At 40.1% G+C, this 26,711-nt stretch overlaps 1 protein-coding gene across 1 annotated transcript in view; it reads left to right on the plus strand.

The window, feature by feature from the left end:
• The window catches only part of LOC132078916 (transcription initiation factor TFIID subunit 4-like), a 154,035-nt gene that overhangs the window by 64,910 nt on the left and 62,414 nt on the right, over positions 1-26,711 (plus strand). The window contains exons 11-13 of the mRNA XM_059481256.1: positions 1,171-1,301; positions 2,981-3,106; positions 13,349-13,405. Coding sequence (XP_059337239.1) covers positions 1,171-1,301; positions 2,981-3,106; positions 13,349-13,405 — 314 coding nt within the window. The remainder of the gene's footprint in view (positions 1-1,170; positions 1,302-2,980; positions 3,107-13,348; positions 13,406-26,711) is intronic.

A 26,711-nucleotide genomic window follows, 5' to 3' on the forward strand; every position in this document is an offset into this window, starting at 1 on the left:
GAATTTCGCCAGGGAAAGGCAGGAACGCCTCGCCAAGCCAACACTCGCTCTCTGCGCAGCCGAGGTCCCGTTTGCTCAGGGACCCTCCCCAAGCGAGAATTCCCTTGCAGTTGGCTCTGTAGGAAGCGCTGACCGAAATAGTCAGAGATTTCTGTGTTTTGCAGAACCATTCGTGTGTCCCGGCCGAACTGCTATTGAAAGTCCTGGGTCCATTCAATGGGAAACCGACTCAGCAGGTTTATTCTTTTGTGGTGGTTCAACACCAATGGTCCATACAAACACAACTACCCATTTTTTCCCTGTGTGAAATATTTGTATCTGTGCATGCACACAGGGAGTTTTCTACCCAGAAAACTGTCCTGCCAGGACCATGTATGCCTTTGGAGGACTGCAGTTTAAATAAGTACATATATTCATATACCTACAAATTTATATCCAATACTTGGTAATTATTTTGATGAAATTAGGAGACCTTGAGTGCTACCCATATTCTTTTTTTTTTCTGTAGTTTGGATGTTTTTTAAATATATAAGTGCATTAAACTGTAGACTGTTAGCTTTTCTTAAAAACTTAGCATGAAGTATCAAATGTCCAGATAATGGAACATGAATATGTGTTGGGGGGGCAGCTGGTGTTTCTAAACAACTCTTTTTAATATGACTTTATTTCTTTGCCTTCAATTAATAGTTGTTTTTTTTTTCCCTAAAGAATTTCTGTTATCGGTTCTATGCCACTGGTGTAGGCTAAAGCATGCAACAGAATGCTTTGCTCTCAACCCTCACCTGCTCAACACTGAAATTCATCTGCACTAATGCTTCTGAAAATAAAGGAATTGTTTTTTCTTGTGTAGAACAACTGAGAACTCAGATTGTCTCATACTCTGACATGCCTCAGTTTAATGTGCCAGGCTAAACTTCAGCAAAGTTCTTAGGTGCTTTCAAGTGTTGAAGAAATTCTCTGATTTTTCTTTTAAGCTTGTAAAGTAGAGTTGCACCCTTTTCAGGTGGTCGTGAATGTGTCACCAAAGCCACATAAATACGCTGTTATGGATTTTTCTATCCAGGAAAATGAAGTAGTGATGTAAAGTCCTTCAGAGCTTTGTTTGTGTTTCAGGTTTTTTTCCTATGGAGGGTAAGCTAATCCTGTTTTGTTTTGTTTTTTTTGCTTTAGCTAAAAAACTAGGAATTACTGATGTGCCAGCTGAGGTGGTTACTTTTATTTCCCATGCAACACAGAGCAGATTAAGGACAGTGATAGAGAAGGTGACAGTGATAACCCAGCACCGGATGGAGTCGTACAAAGTAAGTGTACAAAGTGCCCAGGGGGTTTGTGCTCACACAGCCACGTCCTGCTGCCCTCCCTGCAGCACTTTGTCCAGGGTATCCAGGAATTGGATCAAAATTGCTTTGGTATTTAGGAATCTACAGTAACTTTTCTGGATGTGAGAAATGTTAATATTTTACAAAAGCTGCCAATGTCTGCCTTAGAACTGAAGAATTCAGCTGTAAATTCTTCACTGATTCTTTTGTTCGTGATTGTATTCCTGAAGAAAACTGAAACAATTTTGATATCTCAAACCAGGGGAAAATTTAAATAAAGATTTACAGTCCAGTTTGAAATTCAAATAAATCAAACATCTTTCTTGATCTATTTGAAATACCTTCTCCAGTAGAAGTAAGATACTTGTGTTATTGTGGTTGTTACACTGGTGGCAAGGAAGATGGCAATAACTAGTTGTGTGTTGTCTAAGCTGTGTTTAGATTTCTTTAGCATATATATACATTGAATAGCTCTGCTTTAGTTTGTTCCTTGGTTTTGTGGTGTATTTTTTTGTATTCTTGGAGTGGCAGTCTAGTCAAACAGCTTTGGATTGTATCTTATTTCCCAAACCTGGGTGCCCCATGACCTGAGTCATGGTTGGATTAATTCTATGTGATATTTGCAAAAATAACAATCTCTGGGATGTGTGACTATAATAAATGTTATTGTGATAGAAAAATGGATTAAAAAATAAAGACCACTCATTCTGGTTATTACCTACACATAGATCTTTCATTGCAATTGATGGATATATTCTACTATATTGGATTAAAAGTAAATATCCTCGTTTCTTTTCAGTATTCTTTATCATCTTCAGAAGTGTTAAGTCCCTCTTTCCTTCTCTCTAGGATGGTGTCTGAGATGAAAACAGTTTGCTTAGTCCATGTTAAGCCAAAAAAAGAATTTAAAACAGTGTCTTAAAAGATCCTTAGGAAAAAAAAGATAGTGTCGTCTCTGATTGGAATGTGGCATTGTCACTGTATTGTGTATTTTTCTTAGTTAATGCTATTCTTTGATTTCATAGCATGGTAGTCAGAAAGGAGAACATTAAGTAGATGAACGGGATGGCAATAATGTGCAAAATTTATTTTTCTGACTGTCATTCTGAGTGTTCTCCATGTGGCTCATGCCATAAACTCTCCTGGTTGCTGTGTGCTAGGAAAACTAGCACACTCTTAGTTGTCACAAGTTTCTGTTTGAATTGGAGTTAGAGGCTTATTCTCAACGGAGTTTTTAGCTTTAATGCTTTTATAATGTTGCTTCTTGACGAAGTCTGTTACTAGTTCAAGATTAGTAAAAATGCAGGAATTATAAATTATGAACCTGCTTATAAACTATAGTTAGGATTATTCAGTAATAAAGTTAAGCATTTTAAATATTTTCCATCGTTAAGTCAGTTGGTTTTACTTTTTTTAACTCTTTCATGTATCTGGTGCTGATAAACCAATTCTTGTTCTTTTAAAATTGCTTAGATATTAATTAAATTATCAGATTCTCGCTGTGTTATTAACCATAGGCTGGCTTCATTCCCCTGAGCCTAAAAAATAATCATTTTATTGTTGGTAATAAATGGGAAGATTTTAATGTGTGACACCTCAGTGTGTAAATGCCTGGTGTGGGTGAGGTGGCTGCTCTCCCAAGGCCTGTCCCTGTTTCACAGGATGATGAGTGGTACGAACAAGCCACAGATGTCCGATCCCAGCTGAAGTTCTTCGAGCAGTTGGAGCGTTTGGAAAAGCAAAGGAAAGATGAACAAGAGAGGGAAATTCTGCTGAAGGCTGCCAAGGTATCACTTTCACTGTTTTTTAGCTACTTAACAATCCACAGCATTCAAACAACGATTTAATTTTGTGATGTTTGTTTCCTAAGCACATTTGGTTACAGTAAGGAAGGTGCTGTTGATGTGACACCACACCTTGAACTGATGGTCAGGCTCTGGTCATCCCTGCCTGGAATGCCTCTGGTTTCTCCACATACAGCCCCAAATCTGATGAGTTCTTGGGAACACAGGAGACAGTGGCTAACACTTGCAAAATAATTCTGTGAAATGATTTTTACAATTGCCTTTGAAATTTAATAGGTGCCAAGGGTTTCTGTGCCACTGGAGAATCATAGCTTACACTTCTGGTCTTTAAACAAATTCAGTAAATTCTGATTAATTTTTTAGAGGCTTTTTACTTCTTAAGTTTTTAGACTTTGTTTTTAAACAGTTCTGTTCATTTGTTAATTTAAATGTGTTCCAGTCTCTTTGTAACTGCAGTATTTGATTGAGCCATGCCTGTCTTCAGGTAACTGCAAATTCTCAGGGCTTGTTCCTTTGTAACTTTAATTCCAGAGACTTTGTGTTGATAGGTGCAACAGAACAAACTCAGATGATGTTGTTTCAAGAGCACATAGGTATAGATAAGTCTCTGTAAATTTCAGCATGTATATCATATCTAACTGCAAATAAGTTCATCCCTTAGTTATCCAATTTTAAATAGTATTTGAATCTTCATTGAGTTATTTATTGTATATTCTGAAGACAACTCCATGTTTAATTGTAACACAGCCTCCAGATTTTATGCCAATAAAGTTCACAAGTTGAGAGATTAAAAATAAAAAAAACCCCAAACCTTGCTTATTTAGAAATCTATTTCTCAGTTAGGCTACTTTAATCTGTTCTGTTTGTACTCTTAATTTATAATTGTTCACATTATTAAATATTCCACAAAATTTTACCCAACATAAATACTCTTTAAAAGTCTTTATAAAAATGTACTTGTTGTTTTCATTCTTAATTCTTATTTATTAAAAATGCATAAATGATTATTTATTTTTTATCCTGTTTTCTCCAGTCAGCGACTGCATCTTGGTGAATCATTTTCTGTGTATCCTGCTGCTTGTTAGTTACATTGATTGTTTTTTTTAAAGGACATTGAGAAAAATGCAGTAGCCTAAATCCTTAGTTCAGTTTCCCTGACTGCACAGAGCCTTATGCAGGCTGGACCTCCTGGTGTTCAATCCAGCCTGAATTCCTTCATGAATTGATATTTTGTTTCTTGGACAGGTTTTTTGGTTTTGTTGTAGTCTTGGATAATATAAAGTCTTGTGAAGTCTAAATTTAGGAAATAAATACACAATCATCAAGTTTGATTCCTATAAAATATAGAAAGAGCAAATTTAAGAATTCTGCAACAAAAAGTAAAAGAATACCCTTATTTATTTGAAAAAAAATTACCTTCATGAAATTATTGAATGCATACTTCATCTTGATAACCAGGAGACAGCTTGGAAGAAATATCTGAAGGTGAAAAATAAATGAAGGTGTTAAAAATCCAAAACCAAAGCACAGAGTAGCCATCAGCAGTGCTGATTTATCAGTATTAATATTTAGAGAGGGCTGTGGAAGACACTGTGGACCCCTTGGAAGGTGCTTATGAAATGTTGTGATTTAAAAAATAAAGTAAGAGCTGAGCTTGCTGTGTTTAGCTGGTGTTCCCCAGTCTGCTCTGATGGATGGGTGAACCAGTGCAAGGCTTATGTAGGACAGAGTTTGGTAAAATATGGTCAGATTACAATTTTTTATTCTAAATAATATATTTTCCATTATTTCCTTAGATTCTGTGGTGCTGCTCAAATGCAAAAGCACCTGTACATGAACAGTGATGGTTGTTGAGATCTTTGTTCTGAATTCCTGTGTACTGATTCCTTAGCCAGGAGTTTGGTTATTTCTGTTTTTTTCTGAACATTCCTTGTTGTCTGAGGAGATCTCAGCCCCTGGGGGAGGATGCAGACATTGCAGTGACACAGGGATGGAATGGCCACAGTTCCAGCCTGCCCAGCTCCTGCTGGAGAGACACCAGCAGCACCCACTGGTGTCTGTGGCCTGGTGACATTTGTCAGGGGCAGATGTTCAGCTGCCTCTGGGGGCTCAAACACCCACCCTGTTCCCCAGCCACAGCACCTCTGGCACCTTCAGAAGCTCTCTTTAAAATATAAAAAACTTGGGCATTTAAAGTGAAATTCCTGTTTTTCTTCCTACAGATGCTTAAATCTAAAAATCATATTTATTTATAACTGCATCTTCTTAATGTGCCTTTTAGAGCCTTTTTATCTTGGAAACTTGGAAGTGTTTTGACAGGTTATTGTGCAACATGTTTTTAAGGTTGCTCTGCAGAACCATTTTAGTGACAGTTTCAAAGCTTCCTGCTGGTGGTACCTCATCTACTGTCTCATATGGAAGAGCATAAAAAGGTTGAACTTGCACAGTGAAAATTTTTTTAATTACTTACTCTTTGAGTTTTGTTAACAGCCAAAGTCCAGGTTTTGATGAAGAATAAGACAGTGAAGGAAATGTTTTGGGCATTGAAGAAGATGGGGTTAAATAATCTACTTTGTAACAGGATAATCAATGGAGAAGATAGTGAAAAATGAAGGAATAGGTTGAAATCAAAGGGGAAGCAGCATGAGTCTTTGAGAAGCCTTAAAACAGATCTGGTAATTCAGCATTGCAGTTCAGTAAGGGGTATGAAAAAAAAAGGTAAATGATGGCCAAAGAAAGTGTCAGGTTTCAGGTTTTTGTTGCTTTGGGTGATGGGTAGATTTCTTCAGAAAGATAAAAGAAAATATTTGGCACAAGTGTTCTGGTTGATCTGCAACCATAATTTCAGTTGGTACAGTAGGAAATTATTGCAAAATTTGTAAACACTCAGATGGGCTTGGTTTTGCTTCAGAAAAGGAAAGGAGAGAGATCAAGTCAGATAGAAGGAAAACATAGTTAGATTTCAAAAAAAATTTTTGAAATTCTTAGAAAAGTGACTAAAGTTAAAATTAGCTGTGGTGCTACAGGAGTGTCTGAAACCAAACAGCAATGTTATTTAGCTTGATAAATGAGGGAATTTTACAAGATCTTATGTCCCATGCCTGGGAAATACTTGAGAAATAGAAGCTTAATATCACAAGCTGAGAAGCATTGTGAGTGATGTTCTCATTCCAGAGGGATATTCTGGAGGAAGACAATCTTGACAGGAAAGGAAAAATCATGATGTGCTGTAGTAGCAATGCAACATACAATTAAGAATCTGAAAATTGAAAGTACTACTGCCAGAATGGCCTCCTGCACCTCAGTGGTCCTGCACCATATTTCACAACATTCCATAACCTTCCACAACATTTCAGTGTCCCACAACATTCCGAAATATTCCCCAGCATTCCCATACCAGCCTTGAACGTGTGGCCCAAAGCTTTTCTCTAATTTACTTCCTAGTGACTATTTTTATTATAGAAGTGTTAAAAGGTCCCCAGACTGTGAGGTCCAGGCACCTCCTGCTTTTGGAGGAGCTCCTTTCTCAAGCCCCAGGAAATGTGAAGTGTCAGAAGGAGGAGCTGTCAGGGAGGGACTGACTGAGCTGCCTTGGGGGTGTCACTGCTTTTGGGTTTCCTTCCTGAAATGAGCATCACAGGTGGGGAAAAAAAAAAATGGCACAAGGAGGGCCCATCCTGTGTGTAAAGACATCTCTAGAGCACAGTCCCCTTTAAGGAGGTATTTGGGAGAGTCACCTCTTGGCCCTGGTGTGTTCTGCCAGTGAGAGCCACTGGCTGTTGTTGCCAGTGTGTGCAGAGCCAGACATCCTCTCCGGGCCTTGGCCATGGCACAGGCAGCTGAGGGGAGTCTCAAGGCTGCAGAAAGGTCAAAAGCCAGACTAAAATCACTTGAGGGATTTACCTTTGCATTTGACATGGTGTGTCTCGTGCAGATTTAAAAAAAAAACCTAAATAACAAACCAACAAAAAAACAAACCCAACCCAAACCCAACAAAGCCCTGGTCTTATTATAGTAAATCTGGGTTCTTGCTGCTTTCAGAGCTATTTCCAAAATCTGAAAGATGCAGGTGGTGTCTGTCAAGTTGAATGAAGTTCTGGTTCTGGGCTACTAATGGAAATATTTCTGGCAGTAGAAGGAGTAGAAGGCTGTAGCTGATTTGTTGTTTTGTTGGTTTTATTTCTGAATTTTTTTTTTTGAGAGAGTGGTGACAGTAAGGAGTTACAGCTTGGGCTTGTCCTGGCTGTCAGAAAATGAATGAATCAAACTTCTATGTTATAATCTATGATAAAGTGGATCACATTAAAATTAGTGTGTTAATTGATCAGCTCAAACTGGCTGAATGCCTGTGTATTTTATTAGAAAATAATGCTGAAATTTGATTTCCAATATATGCATTCAATTAGTCATTATTTTGAGTGTTATGTATTAGTAGCACAAGTCTGTCAAGTTCTGGGATCTTAACTACAACTATCATAAGAGTAAGATGTGTTCTGTAAAAAGAAAATTTACATAAGTAAATGGAAAATTGTGTTTAGAATTGTTTATAAAGTTAATTAGCATTTATGGATGATTGGGTAGTACTATAGACTGAAGGGGTATTTTATGGAGAGCTCACTGAGATTTGGTGCTGCAGATTCCCTTCCACCCTGTGCTGTGATGGCTGGGAGGGGCTGTCCTTGAGCCTGAGTTCAGGCATTCCATTTCATCCTTCCCCTTCCTGAGAGCAGTGATTCCCTTTCTCTTTCCCTGAGTTCAGGCATTCCTTTTCATCCTTCCCCTTCCTGAGAGCAGTGATTCCCTGAGCCTGAGTTCAGGCATTCCATTTCATCCTTCCTGAGAGCAGTGATTCCCTTTCTCTTTCCCTGAGTTCAGGCATTCCATTTCATCCTTCCCTTCCTGAGAGCAGTGATTCCCTTTCTCTTTCCCTGAGTTCAGGCATTCCATTTCATCCTTCTCCTTCCTGAGAGCAGTGATTCCCTTTCCCTGAGTTCAGGCATTCCATTTCATCCTTCCCCTTCCCGAGAGCAGTGATTCCCTGTCCCTGAGTTCAGGCATTCCATTTCATCCTTTCCTGAGAGCAGTGATTCCCTTTCTCTTTCCCTGAGTTCAGGCATTCCATTTCATCCTTCCCTTCCTGAGAGCAGTGATTCAGTGCAGCTCCTGCCTTCCTGAGCACTTGGAGCTCACTTCTGATGGGAGCAGAGCAAAATGGCAATTATTGCGTTGAGATAATTTCTGAATTTTTAGGAATTTGTTACTGCAATTTTAATGATTTTAATATAAATCATTTTTCAGACCTGTGCTTCTGCATTCCACCTCACCATGGTTGTAACACTGAGCAGAGTTTTACCCTCAGCTATGATGCTTTTAACTTTCACTTTTTATTAACAAAGCTAACGTGAAAGCAAAGTGTTTCATGTTGCCAATTTAATTTCTTTAATTAAAAGTGAAAGTTATAAGCTGGTACAGCCGTGGGTGAAGTTCTAATGTCATCAATGGGGAAGAATAGGTATAAAATTGAAACTGTTGGCACAGCAGTGGCTCTTGATAGCACAGCACCTGCAGTTGTGACTCTCTCATTATTTCATGCAAAAAGATGAATTTGAGGCATTCAAGACCCCCAGTGTAAATATTGGTCAGGGGCAGTAGAGCTGCAAGTGCCTTAGTTGGGATCAGATGTAGCCAAATGCAGGAGAGACCCTGTGAGGCATTTCCCAGCTCAGGTGTAACAAGCTGAGACTTTAAAGTCCTTACAAATCTAAACAGAACACTTAATTTTGTTAGTGGATCAAAAATTTAGCAACAGTGCAGCTTTGTCATTAATAATCAAGCAAAGTATTGAATAATTATGGTAATGAAACATATCAGGAGTACTTTTAGTCTGTCCATCTGCGTAGATGCAGAGTGTGCTCCAATTAAAAAAAATATTGGGCATGTTTATAATTATGGTGGGGTATAAACACCCTTATAATTTTAAAAACACTGTTGCTTTCTGGTTTAAGACAATTCTGCGAAATCTGAAATCCCCTTAAAACTACACTGTTCCATGTGTAATTAATGTCTCTTTTGTGGCCTCCTGCTTTAACACAGGCAGGGGAAGAGCTGAGGTTTGGAACATTAGGGAGTTTGGTAACATGCAAATGAAGCCCCTTATTTCTGTTGTTTTGAATACACACATTTAACATACTCTGCTTTTCATACTTTGGAAGTCCAATATTTCCATAGACATAATGTGATCTATGCAGTTTTCAGTTTCCAGATCAAGAACTCTCTAACACAAAGCATTTGGCTCTTCACAATTAAAATATCAGGTTGTCTGGTCTAATAAAATAGCTGGTTTGGGAGAAATGTTAACAAACCTGGTTTGCTGAATACATTCTCAGGAGGAGACAGCATTTAATATATTTAGAAGTATGTTATCTGCTTAGGATCAGTCCTGGGTTTCTCTAAAATTACTATGGGAAGCTTGCTTGCTTTTAAAGGTGTTTATTCATCAACAGGAATAAATATTATGTAAATGCAGCCTGCTGTATTTACAGATCTAGACATGATGAACAGGGAGGGGAAGGCAAAGGAATTGTGATAAAGTCCTTGAAAGTTTTTCATTTGGTGGGTTCTCTGATCAGTGGGTGTTTCCAGAGTTTTAGAGGGAGGAGACATTGGTGCATTAAAAGATTTTGGAAAAGAATCTTTCACCAAACAGGTGAAGTGCTGCATATTAAGATTTGGATGTTAGAGATAAAAGAGAAAGGAAGAGAAAACCCAAAATATGAATTAACTGGAAGAAAAAAGTTAAACTGCCATTTAAAAAAAGCTAGGAATGATTAGTCAGTAGCTTGACAAAAGTAAGTGTAAAATAGTGCAATAATTGCTTGGTGATGTTGACATGTAGACAAAGCACTACAAGAGCTGAGCAGCAGCAAAATTGTGCAAACTCTTCAGAGGAAGGGAGAGATGTTCACGTGTGGAATGGAGTGTAAAGGGAATCCAGTGACATTTCTAAAGCTCATTTAGGCACCTCTCTTAAGCTTGACATTTGCATTTGCTTATATTTGCTTTAATCCATGTTGCATGAGCATTGGTGAAGTCTTTTATAATTTACATTAGATCATAAAGTGAAGAATTAATGAGGTAGTTGATGTTTCTACTTGTCCTTTAATACATTTTAGCCTCTGTATGCTGATGATTTTATTTCTAAAGCTTACTGGCATGGTAACCAGCAGGAAAGTATTTTAGTCTTACAAATCTGCTTTTAAAAAATCTGTTAAAATTTATCTGAACACAAAGGAGTTAAATTCCTTAATTATTTTAATAGTAGTGATACATCCTGTGTAAAGTTGGAATTCTGCTTGTTTGAAACAAGAACTAGCCTGGATTCTTTGGAAAAGCTCGTTGGTATGGATTCAGGCAATAATTAGAAAATCATTGCATTATTCTAAATGTAAAAATAGTTCTATTTTCACCTTCAATCTGGGTTATATAATAAATTTCACCTGGTATTTTAGATCTTCATTTTTGGAACAAGATGGCTGTATTTGATATTGTTCAGGAGCTGAGCACCTGCTTTCACCTCTGCAATAATTTTTATCATATATTTACTGTGAACAAGCTGGGGGTTTACAGAGAGCAGGTGATTTGCTTTTGCATGTTGAGATTATCCTGAACTCCAGATCTGCTCTTGTTTGGTCAGTTTCTGGGGAAGAAAGAAAAAGCCCCAACTTTTAAATGTGTTCTTTACTCTGTAGAGTTTTTCCTTCACTTATGGAGCTCAGGAAATTGCAAAGTTACTTTGCATCTCCTGCTTTAATTTTTCTTACCCTGTCCCCAAACACTACATACTTCTGGTGTGTTTTCCAGGATTCTATCATTTCCTTGTAGAAAGTTAGTAACAATATTAGAAGTCTTAGCTGGATTCTCTCAGGACACTCTGCTTCCTCCTGAAGCTGCTGTGCTTTCAACTTGTACTTTGCATTTGGCAAATTCTCAGCTTCATACAGGAGTGTAACAGTACTTTGTGTTTCTGTTCTGCTTTCACTGTGAGGCTCACAAAGCAATAGAAGTTCATTGTACATTTATAAATTTATCATCAAAACCCATGAAAGGGCTAAATATGCTTTTCCGTACATCATGCTGGAGAAACTGAGGCTCCAACAATTGAATTGTTCTTGCAAAATGCCAGCAAGGACCTTGTTCAGCTCAGTGCATGAATACTGACCTGAGCCCATCTCCTGGAGAAGCAGCTCACTGACTGGCCTTTGTTACTTTGGTTTTTAACCCAAGAGGTATAAATATAATCAAGTTCTTACTAATTGCTGTGTTGATTAGGAACCCAGCTCTCTGGCAGACCCACATATTTCATTGAATACCTTTTTGCCCTTCGAACATTAACTAGGTTACAGTATCTAAGTTTTTATTTTTAGGGTTTCTTCTTTGGTTGGCACAAGTCAGATTTGTTCATTAGTCACCTCAGATCTCAATTTGGGATTCAGTTGCTGCAGACACTGCCCTGTCCAAGAACTTCCTATGCCAACAGACACAAAAGCATTGCAGATGATGTTGGAAGGTGAAGCTGATGTGCACACTGGAAGAGTTCAGCACATCTAAAAATCTCATTATTGTTTAATGTCACCCTGTGTTATCAGCACTGTGTTTTATAGGTGTGCTATATTAGCTGGAAAAAACAATCCCAGTTCAAACAAAACCAACCAAACCCACAAACCCACAAAACTGACAGGAGAAAGGGTACAGAATTCTGTGCCAGCTCAAGCCAAGGCACTCTCCAGGTGTAGCAAAAACAGTGCAAGACCTTAAAACTGATCTCCCTTTGGTTTTCTTAATGGATTTTTGAATTCTGACTAGAATATGGTATGAAAAATTTAAACACTGGGAAAAAATCTGAGAATATATAACTTTGCAATCAAATATTCTTTCAAGTTTCTGCCTTGAGCATAGCAACAAGCAGGGAACAACAGATAGGAGAGGGCACAGACACTCCTTTCGGAGTTGGGTAAATGATTCCACTTTGAATCTCAAAGAAATACTGAAGCAGAACTACAATATCTCTCAGGTATCAGGAACAACAGTTTTCCATGGATGTCACAAGTTTTTTTGGAGCTTCTTGTAACTTTTAATGCAACATCTGCTGAATGCTGACCTATCACACATTTATAAAAGTATAATGTGTTTATTATCTGCCTCTTGAGTTTTGAATTCCATCAGTCTGAGATGTGTAGTGAGCACAAATATGAATTTAATGGTTTTTTAACATGTGGTTATAAAATACTCTGTGTCTAAAGAAATGTTACAGGTTGTTACTGTGATTAAATGATCTGCTTTTAGAGCTGTTCCTGGTTTTGAAGGAAAATACAAAAGTTGTCATTTAGCAATATTTATCCAGTTTTAATATTGACAACATTAATATTATTAGTAGTGCGTGAATGGGTTTAACAGAATGTATTTCTATGCTGTACTCAAAGCAAGCTCATATGGAATAGTAATATCTTTATTATAAAGATTTACCTTTCCAACCGTTTTCTTCATGTTCCCTAGCAACACCTAAACACAAGCTTGGTTATAAACAGTAAATTTTTAAAATATGTGATTGTAAGGACCTAAATTTAAAAGTTTGGATAATGGAAAGGGTGTGGCTTCTTCTCTTGGATGCTTGAATCTGTTAGTATTAAATAATTGAAATCTAAACCTGTATGGAAACTTTCACATTGACAAAAGCATGGTTGGGTTGGGTTTTTCTGGTTTTGGTTTGGGTTTTTGTTGTTTTTTGTTGGGGATTCTTTTGGGGTTTTTTGGGGGCTTTTTGGTTTTTTTTTTTTTTAGTTTTTTTTTTTTTGTTTGTTTGTTTGTTTTTTTTTTTTTTGTTTTTGTTTTATTTTTGTGGTTTGGTTTTGGGGTCTTTTTGGTTTTTTGTTTTTGTTTTTTTTTTTTTGTTTTTTATTTTTGGGTTTTGTTGGTTTTTTTTTGTTTGTTTGTTTTGGTGTTTTTTCAATTCAAATCTTGACTCTGTTTCATTTACCACTGAGCATTTAACCTCATTTTGGGTGAGCTCATGGGTTTGAAATTGCACTTCTGTCAATTTAAGTGTCCCTTGTTTGATACCTTGTATCCTGTTTCTATTTCTTTGCTATTTTTTAACTTACTGCAACAGATGAGGGGTTCTTAAACCATCTGTTAACCTTTTTTCCCCATTTTTTTTTAAACATGTAGAGTCGCTCAAGGCAAGAAGACCCAGAGCAAGCTAGACTGAAACAAAAAGCAAAGGAGGTAAGCAGAGCTAGAGATCATTACACTTGACATTTCAAGGCTTGAACATATTAATTTTTTATGCCTTGCTACTTGTATATCGTTAATAAAAATCTGACTAAAAACTTTTTAGGATGTATTTGTTGCTTTGCCTTTGATCTTAATGTTTGCAAACTAATACATTAATACATGTGAAGCCTAAGGAGATTTTATAAGAGAATATTTCCATACATTACATTTTCATTTCCATTTTAGGTAGCTGTAGCTTTTGTTGGGTTGTTGATGACAGCAGCTCTAGATTTTGGTGGAAAATATATGCCTTTGTCTTTTTGTAAAATGTCGCTTTCTTAGAAATGTGCTGCTTAACCATTTTGTTCTGGTAACATTCTTTCAAGTAATGTAATTGCCAATCATTTTCTCTATCCTGTGATTCAGTGGACTGTTTACTCATTTGTCTAAATTACAATAATCTAAAAAATATCAAATAATTTCCCATGGAGCTGTGATGTGTTACTCTAAGAGTACCTTAATTTGCTGTAAATGAGTGAGTGTCCTTTGCTTAAGGCATCTCATGCCTTAGGATTGGGTTGTAACTTAAATCAATTAGAAAGATTAAAATATCCATCAGTTGAAAGCAATTTCAGCAAAATGATGCCATTCTTTTTAGCCAGCTTGTTTGGATATACACGTTAACAGGTAATAATTATGCACTGGAAGATAAGATACACAGAAAAATGCTTATAGCAAGTCCTTTTGTAGGGACCCGTTCTTCCTGTTTTGTTTCCCTATTGGCAGTATTCTGGAGTTCCGTTAGCTACACAGATTTTTTGTATGTAACAGTCAAAAAAATCCAAATGCATGGATGAGTTTTATTTCTCTTCATTTCATTCTGCGATTATGTAGTAAGACTTGCTGAAATGAGTTCTTGTAAACATTAGACCAGGCCTTAGTGTTTCCAGAGTTGGATTTGTCAAGCAAGTATTGAAATGAAATAGAGTAATCAAATTATTTGGCAGGAAAAGAGGCAGGATTTTAATACTACTTGGGTTTTGTAGGCAGCCAGTGTATGCAGAGGAAGAATGAGATTTCTGAGAGCAATTGGTGGCAGCAGAAAGGGCTGTTGAGCTGAGAGCTGAAGGTGCCGTGCTGCTGGAAGTGAGCAGCGCTGGGATGAAATGCATTGCTGCTGCATCAGTGTTGGCTTTCCTGGGCATTCTTTCCCGGGCATTGCAAACTCGAGGAAGTGGAAGTGAAAGGCAGGGCCAGTAGGGCGGTGTGGCAGAGCTCAGGGTGGAGCCGCTGTGGGGGGAGCCCGAGGCGGGGCGCGGCCGGGCCGGGCGGCTCTGAGGGTGCGCGGGGCGAGGGCTGCGCCGGGCACCTCTTCGGGGGAGCCATTGGAGGGGCTTGGAGCACAGCAGGCTATGGGTGCAGTGCTGGCTGTGACGGGGCACTGCAGGAGCTCCTCTGAGGGGCTTGGGGCACACCGGGCTGTGCCTGCGGGGCTGGCTTTGGGTGCTGCAGGAGCTCCTCAGAGGGGCTGCGGGCACACCGGGCTGTGGTTGGAGTCCTGGCTTTGTCTCGGCGCTGCAGAAAGAGCTCCTCAGAGAGGCTTCGGGCACACGAAGCTGTGGGTGCCCCTCTGGCTTTGTCTGGGCGCTGCAGGAGCTCCTCAGCGCTTGGGGCATACTGGGCTGTGGGTGCTGCTCTGGAGAGGGAGCTCCATGTCACCATGATAATTTCTGAAAAATCCCTTCACCAGGATTTCTTCTCCTGGGAAGCTACACCTTCTCCCTGTTTTGCTGCTTTGGAATGAGATTGTTTACCCAGCATGTGAATTGTTTTAATTTAATGACCAATCATGGTCCAACTGCTCTGAGGAGTCACATGTTTTTCTTTATTATTCTTGTGAAGCCTTCTGATGTATCCTTTCTATAGTTTAGTTTTAGTATAGCCTTCTTTTAATAGAATATAATACCATAAAATAATAAATCTGCCTTCTGAGACAAATTCTCATCTCTCACCTCATCCTGGGGACCCTCACAAACACCGCAGCTCCTCAGAGGGGCTTTGGGCACACTGGGCTGTGGGTGCAGCTCTGGCTGTGTCTGGGCCCTGCAGAAGGAGCTCCTCAGTGCTTTGGGCACACTGGGCTGTGGCTGCAGCTCTGGCTTTGGGTGCTGCAGGAGCTCCTCACAGGAGTTTTGGGCACACTGGGCTGTGGGTGCAGCTCTGGCTTTGGGTGCTGCAGGAGCTCCTCACAGGAGTTTTGGGCACACTGGGCTGTGGCTGCAGCTCTGGCTGTGTCTGGGCCCTGCAGAAGGAGCTCCTCAGCCTGGCTGCTGCAGCCTCTGCCCTCAGAGCTGGCCCTGCCTGCTCACAGAAATGCATCATCTGCTGGCACCACTGAAGGGAATTTCATTCTGCATGTTTGAAACCATAAGAAACGTCTCTGGTTTTAGTAATCTAAAGCTCCAGAAGCTTTCACTTAAAATATTAAAATTTAGTTAGCAAAAACATTTTCTTTTGCAAAGGGGAGTGTGGCATGGTACTGGCAGGATGTTGTTTTAAGATTGTTCATTTTTTTTTCTGCACTGGTTACTGGATATATCGTGACGTCTTAAATTATTGGCACTGCCAAAATAAAAAAAATAACTCATTTTATAGTATAAAAGGTTGACTAGAAAAACTGTCTTGGGCATGGCTTTGTCATTTAAAATTAGAAGTTTAGAATCAATGCCAACAAAAATGTAAAAGATTTCAAAACTTCACTGCCAGCTGGGCTACTCTTACATGTGCTTATGACCCATAACTCAGAGAGAAATTGTGTTTCTTCCAGCTTTTGTGTAAGCTGATGAATAAAATACTGTCAGCTTCAATAATAAGCTGGATTGTAGACTGTGGTTCCGTGATTTCTGTCTTGAATATTGCCTGAAGACCTTTGTTGCACAGATATTCTTGTGGCCTATAGTGAAGTGGTGTTAGGTAGTGTTTTAAAAACCAGAGAGGGCACCCAAGAAACCTGCAGCTCTTCTAGCTTGTATTATTTGTTTAATGATATGATTGCCAGATAGCTTGTTTTTTAATCTCAGCAAAACAACTGATAGTTGTTTTATTAATAATGATAAAAATTATTATTATGTTCTGAAAATGGGTAATGGCTCAGGCTTTAATCAGGTTGAACAGTAACACTACTGACAGAAGTCAGAGAGAGAAAGTAAAGTACCAAAAGAAGTAATTTGAAGTCTTAAAGTCTTAAATCTTTACTTAAAAGTAAAAAAACCCCACAACATTAGAAACACCAAAGGAACTCTGGAAAACGCTGTCTTGGAATGCAAAATAACGGTACCAATAGAAGGGTAATAGGATGAAGAGGAAAGAAAGAAAACTAGGAAAGGATATTTGTTCCAAAACATTCTCCTTCATGGATATTTTGGAGTCTTCATTCTGTAACACTCTGTTTTTCTTCCTAATTTAAGAAGAAAAAAAGATTAGCTCAGTTTCTTTCACAGAACATCTACCAGTTGAAAGATTCCTTCTTGCTTCTTAGTGTCATAAAGACAGTGTAAGTGGAATCCTTTGAACACATTTTAAAATTAATTTGATTAGGTCGAGATTATATTTTTTCCCTGTAATTCCACCTTGATCCATTTATTAGCCATTCTTCAAACCACTCTACATATTTTTTAAACCAAATTGGCATAAATAGGGTTTAAACTGTATTTAAATACTTACCCAAACGAAGGGAAGCCCCATCTCCATGGTGCCTTTTTGCAGAGACAAGACATAACCCACAGGTTTCATTCACAGCCAGACCTGCACTGATTTAGTTGAGGCAGTGCAAACCCACTCTGATTTCAGTCTGAGTGACTTATTTTGCTTTATATTAACCTGTTTCAAGTGGATTTGAGTGAAAGCAGTAGCAAAATGTGCCCATGGAGGATTATCTTGCTCAGAACTCTCCATTTGCTTTCACACTTCTAAACTGGTGCAGCCTTTTGCAGTGGACAGCCTGTGATTGTTTCAATGGTAAACCTATTTAATAAACTATTGAAAAAATTTTCCATTGAGACTATTTCAGGGAAAAATGAATTTCAGCTATTACTTTGTTGCATTGCTTTGTAGCAAATTCTGATATGTCTGACTTGGTACAACTTAATGTAAGGAATAGCATCATTTGTGAACAGTGTCTGTTTTGTTGGAAATTATATAACTTTCCTAATTATTTTTTCTAATTAATGGTTTTAATTAACTTTTAAATTAATTGTTGAAATCAATAATAAGCAGGGTATTGATAATAAGCAGTGGAGTTTTCCATTTTAGCCAACACATAGTTAAGTTTTTGCAGACTGCTGTTGTTGAAGAGTGATTAGAAAGTCACTGAAACTAAGTTTTTCTAAACTAACTCTGATAAGCTTCAATGAATAAAGCATGATTAAAGCTTTTAAAGTCAAGTTTTAGGAAATACACTGATTTATGTGGTCTGGAAGTCACAAATGTAAGTTGAAGAAATTATGAGTTCTCTAATTTCCTTAAAAAGCTTCATTAAATAGAACATAAAAGAAGCCATATAGCTGGTAGCAGGCATAGATCAAGATTAGGAATATCTAGTTAACACCTAGTAATTAATGATAGAAATGATTTAAAGGAAAGACAGGGAGGGTAAGATCCTTAACATCCATCCATCCATCCATCCATCCATCCATCCATCCATCCATCCATCCATCCATCCATCCAGGGTATTCTGCATATCAGGGTCTGTTGCCTAAAAATGTTTTAATTTAAAAGTAGCTGAGGTTGATCCTGAAAGATGAGCTTGGTTCAAATTTTTGTGTCCTCACCAACCAAGAATATAGCACAAGAGTGAACAAACCAGACCCCACAAATGTCTGGGCCTGTGTGCAGGGTTGGATAACCCCCAGTGGGATCTGTTCTCAGACGTGCCCATCAGCCATGCAGGGGAGGTCTCTGAGCTGTTGATGTTCATGCCAGAACCTTCAGATGCAGCCCTGTGTGTGCCCCTGCCAGCAGAGCTGGCCCAGCTGCCCAGGGCTGGCTGGGTCCTTTGTGGTCCCCTGGCCAGGAGCTCTGGGGGTGCTCAGGTCCTGCAGGAGCACAGCAGGCAGAGAAAGGCTGTTCCGCTGTGGGACCCACTGCCCTGGGTGCTGCCATCCCCCATCTGCAGCGTCCTCTGGAGCAGGAGCCTTGCTGGGCTGAGGCTTAGGCTTGGACTTGAGTCCTTTTCTGAGTTCTGTGCACTAAAATATGGGGGCTGTTAGCAGGGGGAGTTGTAGAAAAAGCTATAGGATCCTTCTCTTCAGAATAATGAAATATGTACCTCTTATGATGTATATGTTATGTGGTTCTACCATTGCCTTAGAGGCTTTAAATCCCCCAGAACTTAACTTGTAGCAGAATTACTGAAACTCCAGCATTGTATACTTAGTGACTACAATAGGAACAGTTCTACACTAAATAAGTTCTTGTCACCACGCTAATACTTATGTATCAATTCAGTAGGAGTGATTTCTTTTAAAATATTTGAGTGATAGTTTACCACAGTTATCATAATTACTGAAAATAAAAAGCAAATTAAAAGGATTTTGCTTTGTTTGGCAAGTTCATTTATTCACCTTTTCAGCAAAGCCCAAGTCCTTAAATATTTTACTGCTGAAGCAGTGTCTCAGTGATGAGAAGTCTAAGTTTTCTATTTTATCATGCCTGACATAAAAATATTGATCCAAAAGCAACAATCTTAAATTGCTTTCTTCTAACACACTTCATTGAGAAGTGGGGCACTTGAACGAGAAATTTAAGTTAAATTTCCATGCAGCTCTCTAACCCATCTGTATGTCAGTAAGTGGAAAGAAGGAAAAGCTGTAAATGTGATACCTGAAATAATGATGAAGCAATGTTTAAGCAACACTGATTCCTCAGAACAGAGTTATTTCATGAATAGTTTTCTGCATCACGTTACCAATGTTGCAGCTGTGATGCAGAAGGAGTGCAAGCATTTTTGTCAATATGTATAGAAAGTCAGGTAACAGTCACTTTTTTATACTTTCCCTGTACCACAGGTCTGTTTGTACCCAGAAAAATGCTTTGACCATTCCCATCTGGCTTAAGCTGGATTTGGCTTCAGAGTACAAGATTTTTCTGAAGTTACAGAGTTGCTGCAATGACCTAAAATGTTAGTACTAAACCTGAACCTCAGAGAGGAGTGGTCCTGTCTTACCAGTTAAAATACTCTCCTGGAAGTCCTGCTGCATTATCAAGTTTACTGCTTGTGTTAGCTGTGGTATTTTTTTCCTTTTAGCAGATATTACTTTAGATGTACAGGTTTATTATAGTAACAGTCCCAAATTCTGATGACTGAAGTTGATTATAAAACTTATAACCAGGACAAGAGGGGAATGGCAATACATTTGCATGTGCAAATGGTGCTGGGGAAACAAGACAATCTATAACCAGTAATAAGTTTATTAACATATGGATCTTGGTGTGTAAGTCTTCCAGATTTCCTGTGTTTCCAAGGATGAGGTACTGCCCTGTGATGCAGAAGTCCTGAAGAACTTTGTTCAATAGCAGTCTTACTGTTCAGCAGAACTTCTTGCATATGTCTTTGTAAAATGAAGGTGATGACAATTCCACCCTGTTCTCCTGGGCTTAGAGCAGAAGTTGTGGAAAGTTGTCTGGCTGAAGTTGAAGTGTGCTGTCACCCTTGCTGTACAGAGAGTCAGAAAGTAGATGATTGATAGAAAAATGCTGGGGGATCAGAGGAATAGCTGTGATATCTTCCAGCTGAGTCAAATTACTTATTCCTGCTTAGGTAAAATGTATATTAATTGGAGCTGAGTCAAGGGCTGGGTTTCTTTTTGTCTTCTCTCTAACCTAAGCTTGACCCAAGCTTATCATATTAGTCTACCACAAATCTAAATTAAATCCAATACTGTCCAATGTAATAATTTTCTTCTACAAAACTGAGTTGGTGGCATTCTGTAGTGATGCATTATTCCAGCATACACATAGTGCCCAGCTCTTGTTCAGTTTCATGAATGCTTATTTTTCATGACTGATGAAAACTGTTGGGTTTAGCATTTTTAAAGGGAAATGCTGTTTTACTGGTAGAGGAGCTAAATACACAGCCATTTTTAAGTGACAAACTATTTCTATACCACCATCTTTATAGTATAAAGTAAGAACACTGCTTTATCTTTGTTTATACTTGCTACCTAGAAAACAAACCCTTAGAACTTGGTTTATACCAATGTGAGTGCCTTGTGTGAGAGGGATCCATGCATTGCATCCATGTTTTGCTCCTCACAAAGTTCTTTGTCACATCTGGGAGGCTTTGCAACGGAGGTGTTGGTAAGCAGGAAAAATGAGGTTGCATAGCTTGGAGAGTAGGGGGTTATGCAAAACAAAATGGGACAGTGAGCACAGGATTGTTCAGCCTGGAGAAGGAAGCTTCAGGGTGACCTAATTGTGACCTTCCTGTACCTGGAGGAAAGATGGAGAGAGACAGTTTGCAAGGGCCTGGAGCCACGGGGCAAGGGAGAATGGCTTCACACTGAGAGAGGGCAGGGGTGGATTAGACATTAGTAACAAACTCCTCCCTGTTAGGGTGGGCAGGCCCTGGCACAGGGTGCCCAGAGCAGCTGGGGCTGCCCCTGGATCCCTGGCAGTGCCCAAGGCCAGGCTGGACACTGGGGCTGGAGCAGCCTGGGACAGTGGAAGTGTCCCTGTCCATGGGGAGAGGATCTTTAAGTTCCCTCCAAGCCAAACCATTCTGGGGTTCTGTGGCTGTGACAAGAGAAAGGAGCAAGAAAGCCAGCTGTCCACTCAAACATTGTTCCTTCTTTAGCTGACGTCTCACTGAGTAGTTGAAGGGTATCAACCTTCAAATTAACCCAACAGCAGTGTGATTTCCTTAGATCTTGTATGACAAGTGTATTTCTCCTGGTGCAAACTCCTGTTTGAGGATTTTGCAGCTGTTCATAACCAATGAAACAGTGATTTTGTTACCCTGCTACCAAAATGGTTCCCATTTAGTGCTCTGAGAATGGGGGGCGTGAAATGACTAAGACATGTATACATCTGTAAAAGTTGGCTTTTCTTTTTGTGATTATTTCTTGTTTTCTCGTGTTTCCTAACAAAATGGTAAGTAACTGGGTACTCCTATTTTTCAAGTAAAACTAGTGAGGAAGAGTCAAAACTCATTTTCAAACTAGAGTTTAGCTCTGGTGTAAAATATATTTGGCTTGTGTTTGAACAGTTCCAGAAGAGCAGTACCTATTACAAAGTCTGCTCTACCTAGTGGATTTCATTTTTTTTAAAGCAAAAAGGTGGTAGGGAAGGAGAAAGCCATTCCCTGTTGTCTCCATCACCTTCCAGCACACACACCCTGATGGAGTCCTGCCTAACACAACAAAAGGTTGTTGAAATAAATAGCCTCTCATTACACAGCAACAGGACTACTTAAATGTGTATTTCCAGAACTCAGGTTTAGAATGGTGAAAGCTTTTTGCAAAGAATTTTTCAGGCTGAAGGTGGCTTTGCTCTTCTGAATTTCACCAAAATAGTCCAACATGAACTTCCTCCTGTAATATGAATTTTTTGAAGGTGGTAACAGTAAAATCTTCAGACCTTCAGCTCTCCTGTAGTTTTCCTTCCATGTCTGTAGGAATAACCAGTGCTACTACTTTTTGATTTTGAACAAGTGGACGGTGGCAACTCCGTGTTTCTAATCCCTTTTGGATGCCTGGACAGCCAAGCTTGGTGAGAGAGAAGGGGGCTATTCTTTTCCATGTTTGTCATGTAATATTTGTGATAAGGGTGGTTTGAGTTTGCCTGTCCTGAATACTGACAGTTGCATCCATAGGTTCCAGAAGAAGCAGCGAGGAATGCATGGAATTGGTACTTCTTTTTCTGAAAAAAATTTTAACATTTTTAAAAATCTATTTAAATATAAACACACACAGACTATCTCTGTGTGTATACATATATATATACCAGATGAGTTTGTGCAAGGGGAGAGGTCAAGACTGAATTTGCAGTTCTCCTTTTGCTTCAGTGGTATTCTGTCTAAATATGGGTCTTCCTCAGGTAGAAACAACCTTGTTCAGAACAATTTATCACACTGGCATAGACAGGAGAAAAAAGAAAAAAAGCTGTTTGGAGCAAGCTGTGAATGTGGAAAATTCACGTAACTGTTTTAACTGAGCACTGCAACAGATTTTACTTTCGTGCTAATTTGGCTGAATAACCACACTTTAGAATATGATTGCCTGTTTAATAAGTAGAGGGCAGCAAATGTCAGCTGTGTCTGCTTGTCAGGAGCTGAGGAGGTTGCTTGGACAACAACATGAATTATTATTTAGATGATTTGGCCCCTTAGTCAAGCCTGCTCTGCTCTGTAGCAGCTTGCGGGGGTGGGGGGAGGTCAAGGTGTATTTAGGCTCAAGCCTGCAGGGCAAATTTTCCCCCATCCCCTCTGTGCGCGTTGGTTTCTGACTCCAAAACAAACCTGAATGAGGGCTTTAATTCTGCTGCCGAGCTAACGTGTTTGTAAGCCCTGTTTGGCAGCCTGGAGCGCCCGAGGCAGCCACAGCTGCCAGCTTTCATCTGCCCCCGGATCCTGCGGGGCCCGCGTCACATGCGCTGCCCTCAGGGCACGGAGGCGAGCGCCCGGCTCCGTGTGCCCCTTCCTGTGAGGGGCTGGGGCTGGGGCTGCTCATCCCTTCTCCTGTGTGCCCCTTCCTGTGAGGGGCTGGGGCTGCTCATCCCGGCTCCGTGTGCCCCTTCCTGTGAGGGGCTGGGGCTGGGGCTGCTCATCCCTTCTCCTGTGTGCCCCTTCCTGTGAGGGGCTGCGCCTGGGGCTGCTTATCCCGGCTCCGTGTGCCCCTTCCTGTGAGGGGCTGGGGCTGCTCATCCCTTCTCCTGTGTGCCCCTTCCTGTGAGGGGCTGGGGCTGTTCATTACTTCTCCTGTGAGCCCCTTCCTGTGAGGGACTGGGGCTGCTCATCCCGGCTCTGTGTGCCCGTTCCTCTGAGGGGCTGGGGCTGTTCATCACTTCTCCTGTGAGCCCCTTCCTGTGAGGGACTGAGGCTGCTCATCCCGGCTCCGTGTCCCTTTTCCTGTGAGGGGCTGTGGCTGCTCATCCCGGCTCCTTGTGTCCCTGTCCACCCGAGCTGTGGCTGCACATCCCGGCTCCCTGTGTCCCTGTCCACCCGAGCTGTGGCTGCGCATCCCGGCTCCCGTGTCCCTGCCCCGGCTCCTCTTTATGAAGGCCCCGCACTGACCTTCCCCTGCTCCCGCAGCCGCCTCCCGGCCGCAGTCTGGGTGAGTGCTCACATGTTCGCTGCTCTCTCTCACAAGGGCAGCACCTCGTTTGCAATGTGTACATTTCTTAGAGCACACTGCTTTCCGTAAAATCTGGGATCTGTTTCTAACCTGGTAGTGGAAGCTGAAAGAGTTCATGGGAGTACAGTTAAAGCAAAAGTTGAAATGCAGTAGTAAAATTTTAAACAGAGTAATTTAAAACTTCCTCGCCAGCCCATTTTTGAGAATATTTAATACCATTAGCAGTACGGTAAAAAGTGTCCACTTTGGTTAACTAAACACTCAACATTTCTGACTGTAGCTAGCTTTTATGCAGCTCTTCTCTAAGCTACAGGCTAGGTGGCTGGGCAGTGACATGCAGGGGTCATGAAAGGTGTGTTAGCATGTATTTCCTATTTTTAGTTTTGTCTTGTCGTTCAAAAATACTGTGTCAGCCTGTGAAAGAGTTACATCATCTTAGCTGAATAATGAGATACTGCTCAACATACCTTGAAAAAGTAGTTAGCCTGCAGTAGTAGTAGTAATCTTTTAAATAAATAAAATATCTTATTTTCATTCACAATATAGAATGTTTTCCCCTCAAATAGTTTTGTTAAAGGTAGGTATGATTATCTCAAAAATGTAAACACTTGAAAGGTATTAATGTATTTTTAATGTTACTGAGCAGTTGAGTAATGATTTGTAAGAGTTTTGGTTTTGTTTAGTATTACAAATTGCTGCTGAATTGGTGCTTAACTTCTAGATTTCCATGGAAATGGGCATAAATACCTGATTTCCTAGAATGGGAAGATATGTTAAATGCATTTATGCTGATGAGTGTCTGTACACTGAGGTGTTACAGCTTCCTAAAAACTGCTACCTCAGTATTGGGTAAGGCTGAAGGGAAGCAAGTTGAAAAGCAGTGTGGTGCAATTACAGTTCATGGGTTTATTGACTCTGCACAGCCATGAGGTACAGAGCAGCCTCTTACACTGCTGTGTCCTTTCCCTCCACAAGTAGAAAATGTATTTATATCCAGAACAGACATTTATATTCTTGAAACAGAAGTAACACCCTGTAGATTCTGAAGATTTCTCTTAATGGCCAAAAGCCATATTCATGTGGTGAGGTCCTTGAAAATCTATTATTTAAAAAAAATAAAAATCGTAATAATAAAAAGATTTGTCCTGGTAGAAGTGCTCATATCTGGCAAACATGTCAGATAATTTAAGTAAGCTTTAGGAAAGTGTCAAAAATACTCAATAGGAAAACAAAGCATAAGTGCTAAACTCAGGTGTTAGTTGTGTTCAGGACAGCAGGAGAAGAGCAGAATGTTCACTCCACTAGAAACATACTTGAGGTGAAATTGGTGAGAAGATAGCATGTTTTTATGAGAAATAGGATAATTTTTCTATTTATTTTCAAAACCTTGTTTAAATTCTGAGTTGTGTTTCCACAGAGCCCTTAGTCCTAAGGCAGCCCAGCATTCAGTGGCTGCAGAGGGCACCTGCCAGCTCTGGACAGGTGAGCTGGGCTCCCCTCAAGGGGTACCTGTGGAATTTCCAGGATTTCTGCCCTGCCTTTGTGTGGCAGGGAATGATTGGGAAGGTTAGTGAATACACATCATCACTTCACTGTATATGCTGCTGTTTAATTGAGTCAAGTGCTTTCAGCTTCCTGTTTGGAGGAGCAGTAAATTCACTATTCAGCAAAATTGTTCTCTTTTAATCATGGTCTGTCATCAGCATTTGCTAGTCTTTCCTTCTTAAGCAGTATGTTCAGGAATCTCTTGTGTGTGTCAGAAAACAAAAGTATGGGATGATTGCACTTCGGCCATAATAACCCCCTGTACCGATACAAGCTGGGGATGGAGTGGCTGGATAGTGCCCAGGTGGAAAGGGACCTGGGGGTGCTGGTTGACAGTCGATTGAATATGAGCCAGCAGTGTGCCCAGGTAGCCAAGAGGGCCAATGCCATCCTGGCCAGTATCAGAAATGGTATGGCCAGCAGGAGCAGAGAGGTCATTCTTCCCCTGTACTCGGCACTGGTGAGGCCTCACTTGGAGTACTGTATCCAGTTCTGGGCCCCTCACTTTAAGAGGGACGTTGAGTTACTTGAGCGTGTCCAGAGGAGAGCAACGAAACTAATAAGGGGCTTGGAACACAAGCCATATGAAGAGCGACTGAGGGAGCTGGGGTTGTTCAGCCTGGAGAAAAGGAGACTAAGGGGTGACCTCATCACTCTCTACAACTTCCTGAAGGGTGGCTGTGGTGAGCTGGGGGTCGGCCTCTTTCTCCGGGCGACAACAGATAGAACAAGAGGACACAGTCTCAAGTTGCGTCAAGCTAGATGTAAGTTAGAAGGAAATACTTCACAGAAAGAGTGGTCAGAAACTGGAATCATTTACCCAGTGAGGTGGTAGAGGCATCATCCCTTGAAGAATTTAAAAAAAGACTGGATGTGGCACTTGCTGCCATGATCTAGTTGAACAGTTAGAACATCGGCTGGACTAGATGATCTTATAGGTCTCTTCCAGTCTTGAAAATTCTGTGATTCTGTGATTCTGTGATTTCTTCCACCCTCTAAGAAATAAGTGTTTGAATATTTTTGCTGTTTTTACCTTTTTAGTGATCTAGGTGGCTGCAAGATAGGGTGATACAGACCTTGAGGTTGCATGGAAACACCTAAAGAATATGGAGCTCCATTAGCTCACCCTATGAGCTTCTGTAATTAAATCTCAGATTGAAAACTTCTACCTTATTTTAGGGTGCAGAAATCAAACAATACTCTGAATTTTGGCAGAGGAGAAAGGCAACTTCAGGCCATGAGAGACTGGCAAAGTTTCCTGAGACCATTTCTTTATTCCAGTTTTGTCAATGTTTAATCTGGTAGTTGACATAGAGGTAAAAACTGCTTAGCTATTGAATTAAACTTCTGTGTGTTTGTGTGCAGTCATGGTGCTCAGTACAAGGTGCTGGGTTTCAGTAATATGTGACAGTGTTCTGCTCCTT

Source organism: Ammospiza nelsoni, chromosome 13 (assembly GCF_027579445.1).
Source record: "Ammospiza nelsoni isolate bAmmNel1 chromosome 13, bAmmNel1.pri, whole genome shotgun sequence".
NCBI lineage: Eukaryota > Metazoa > Chordata > Aves > Passeriformes > Passerellidae > Ammospiza > Ammospiza nelsoni.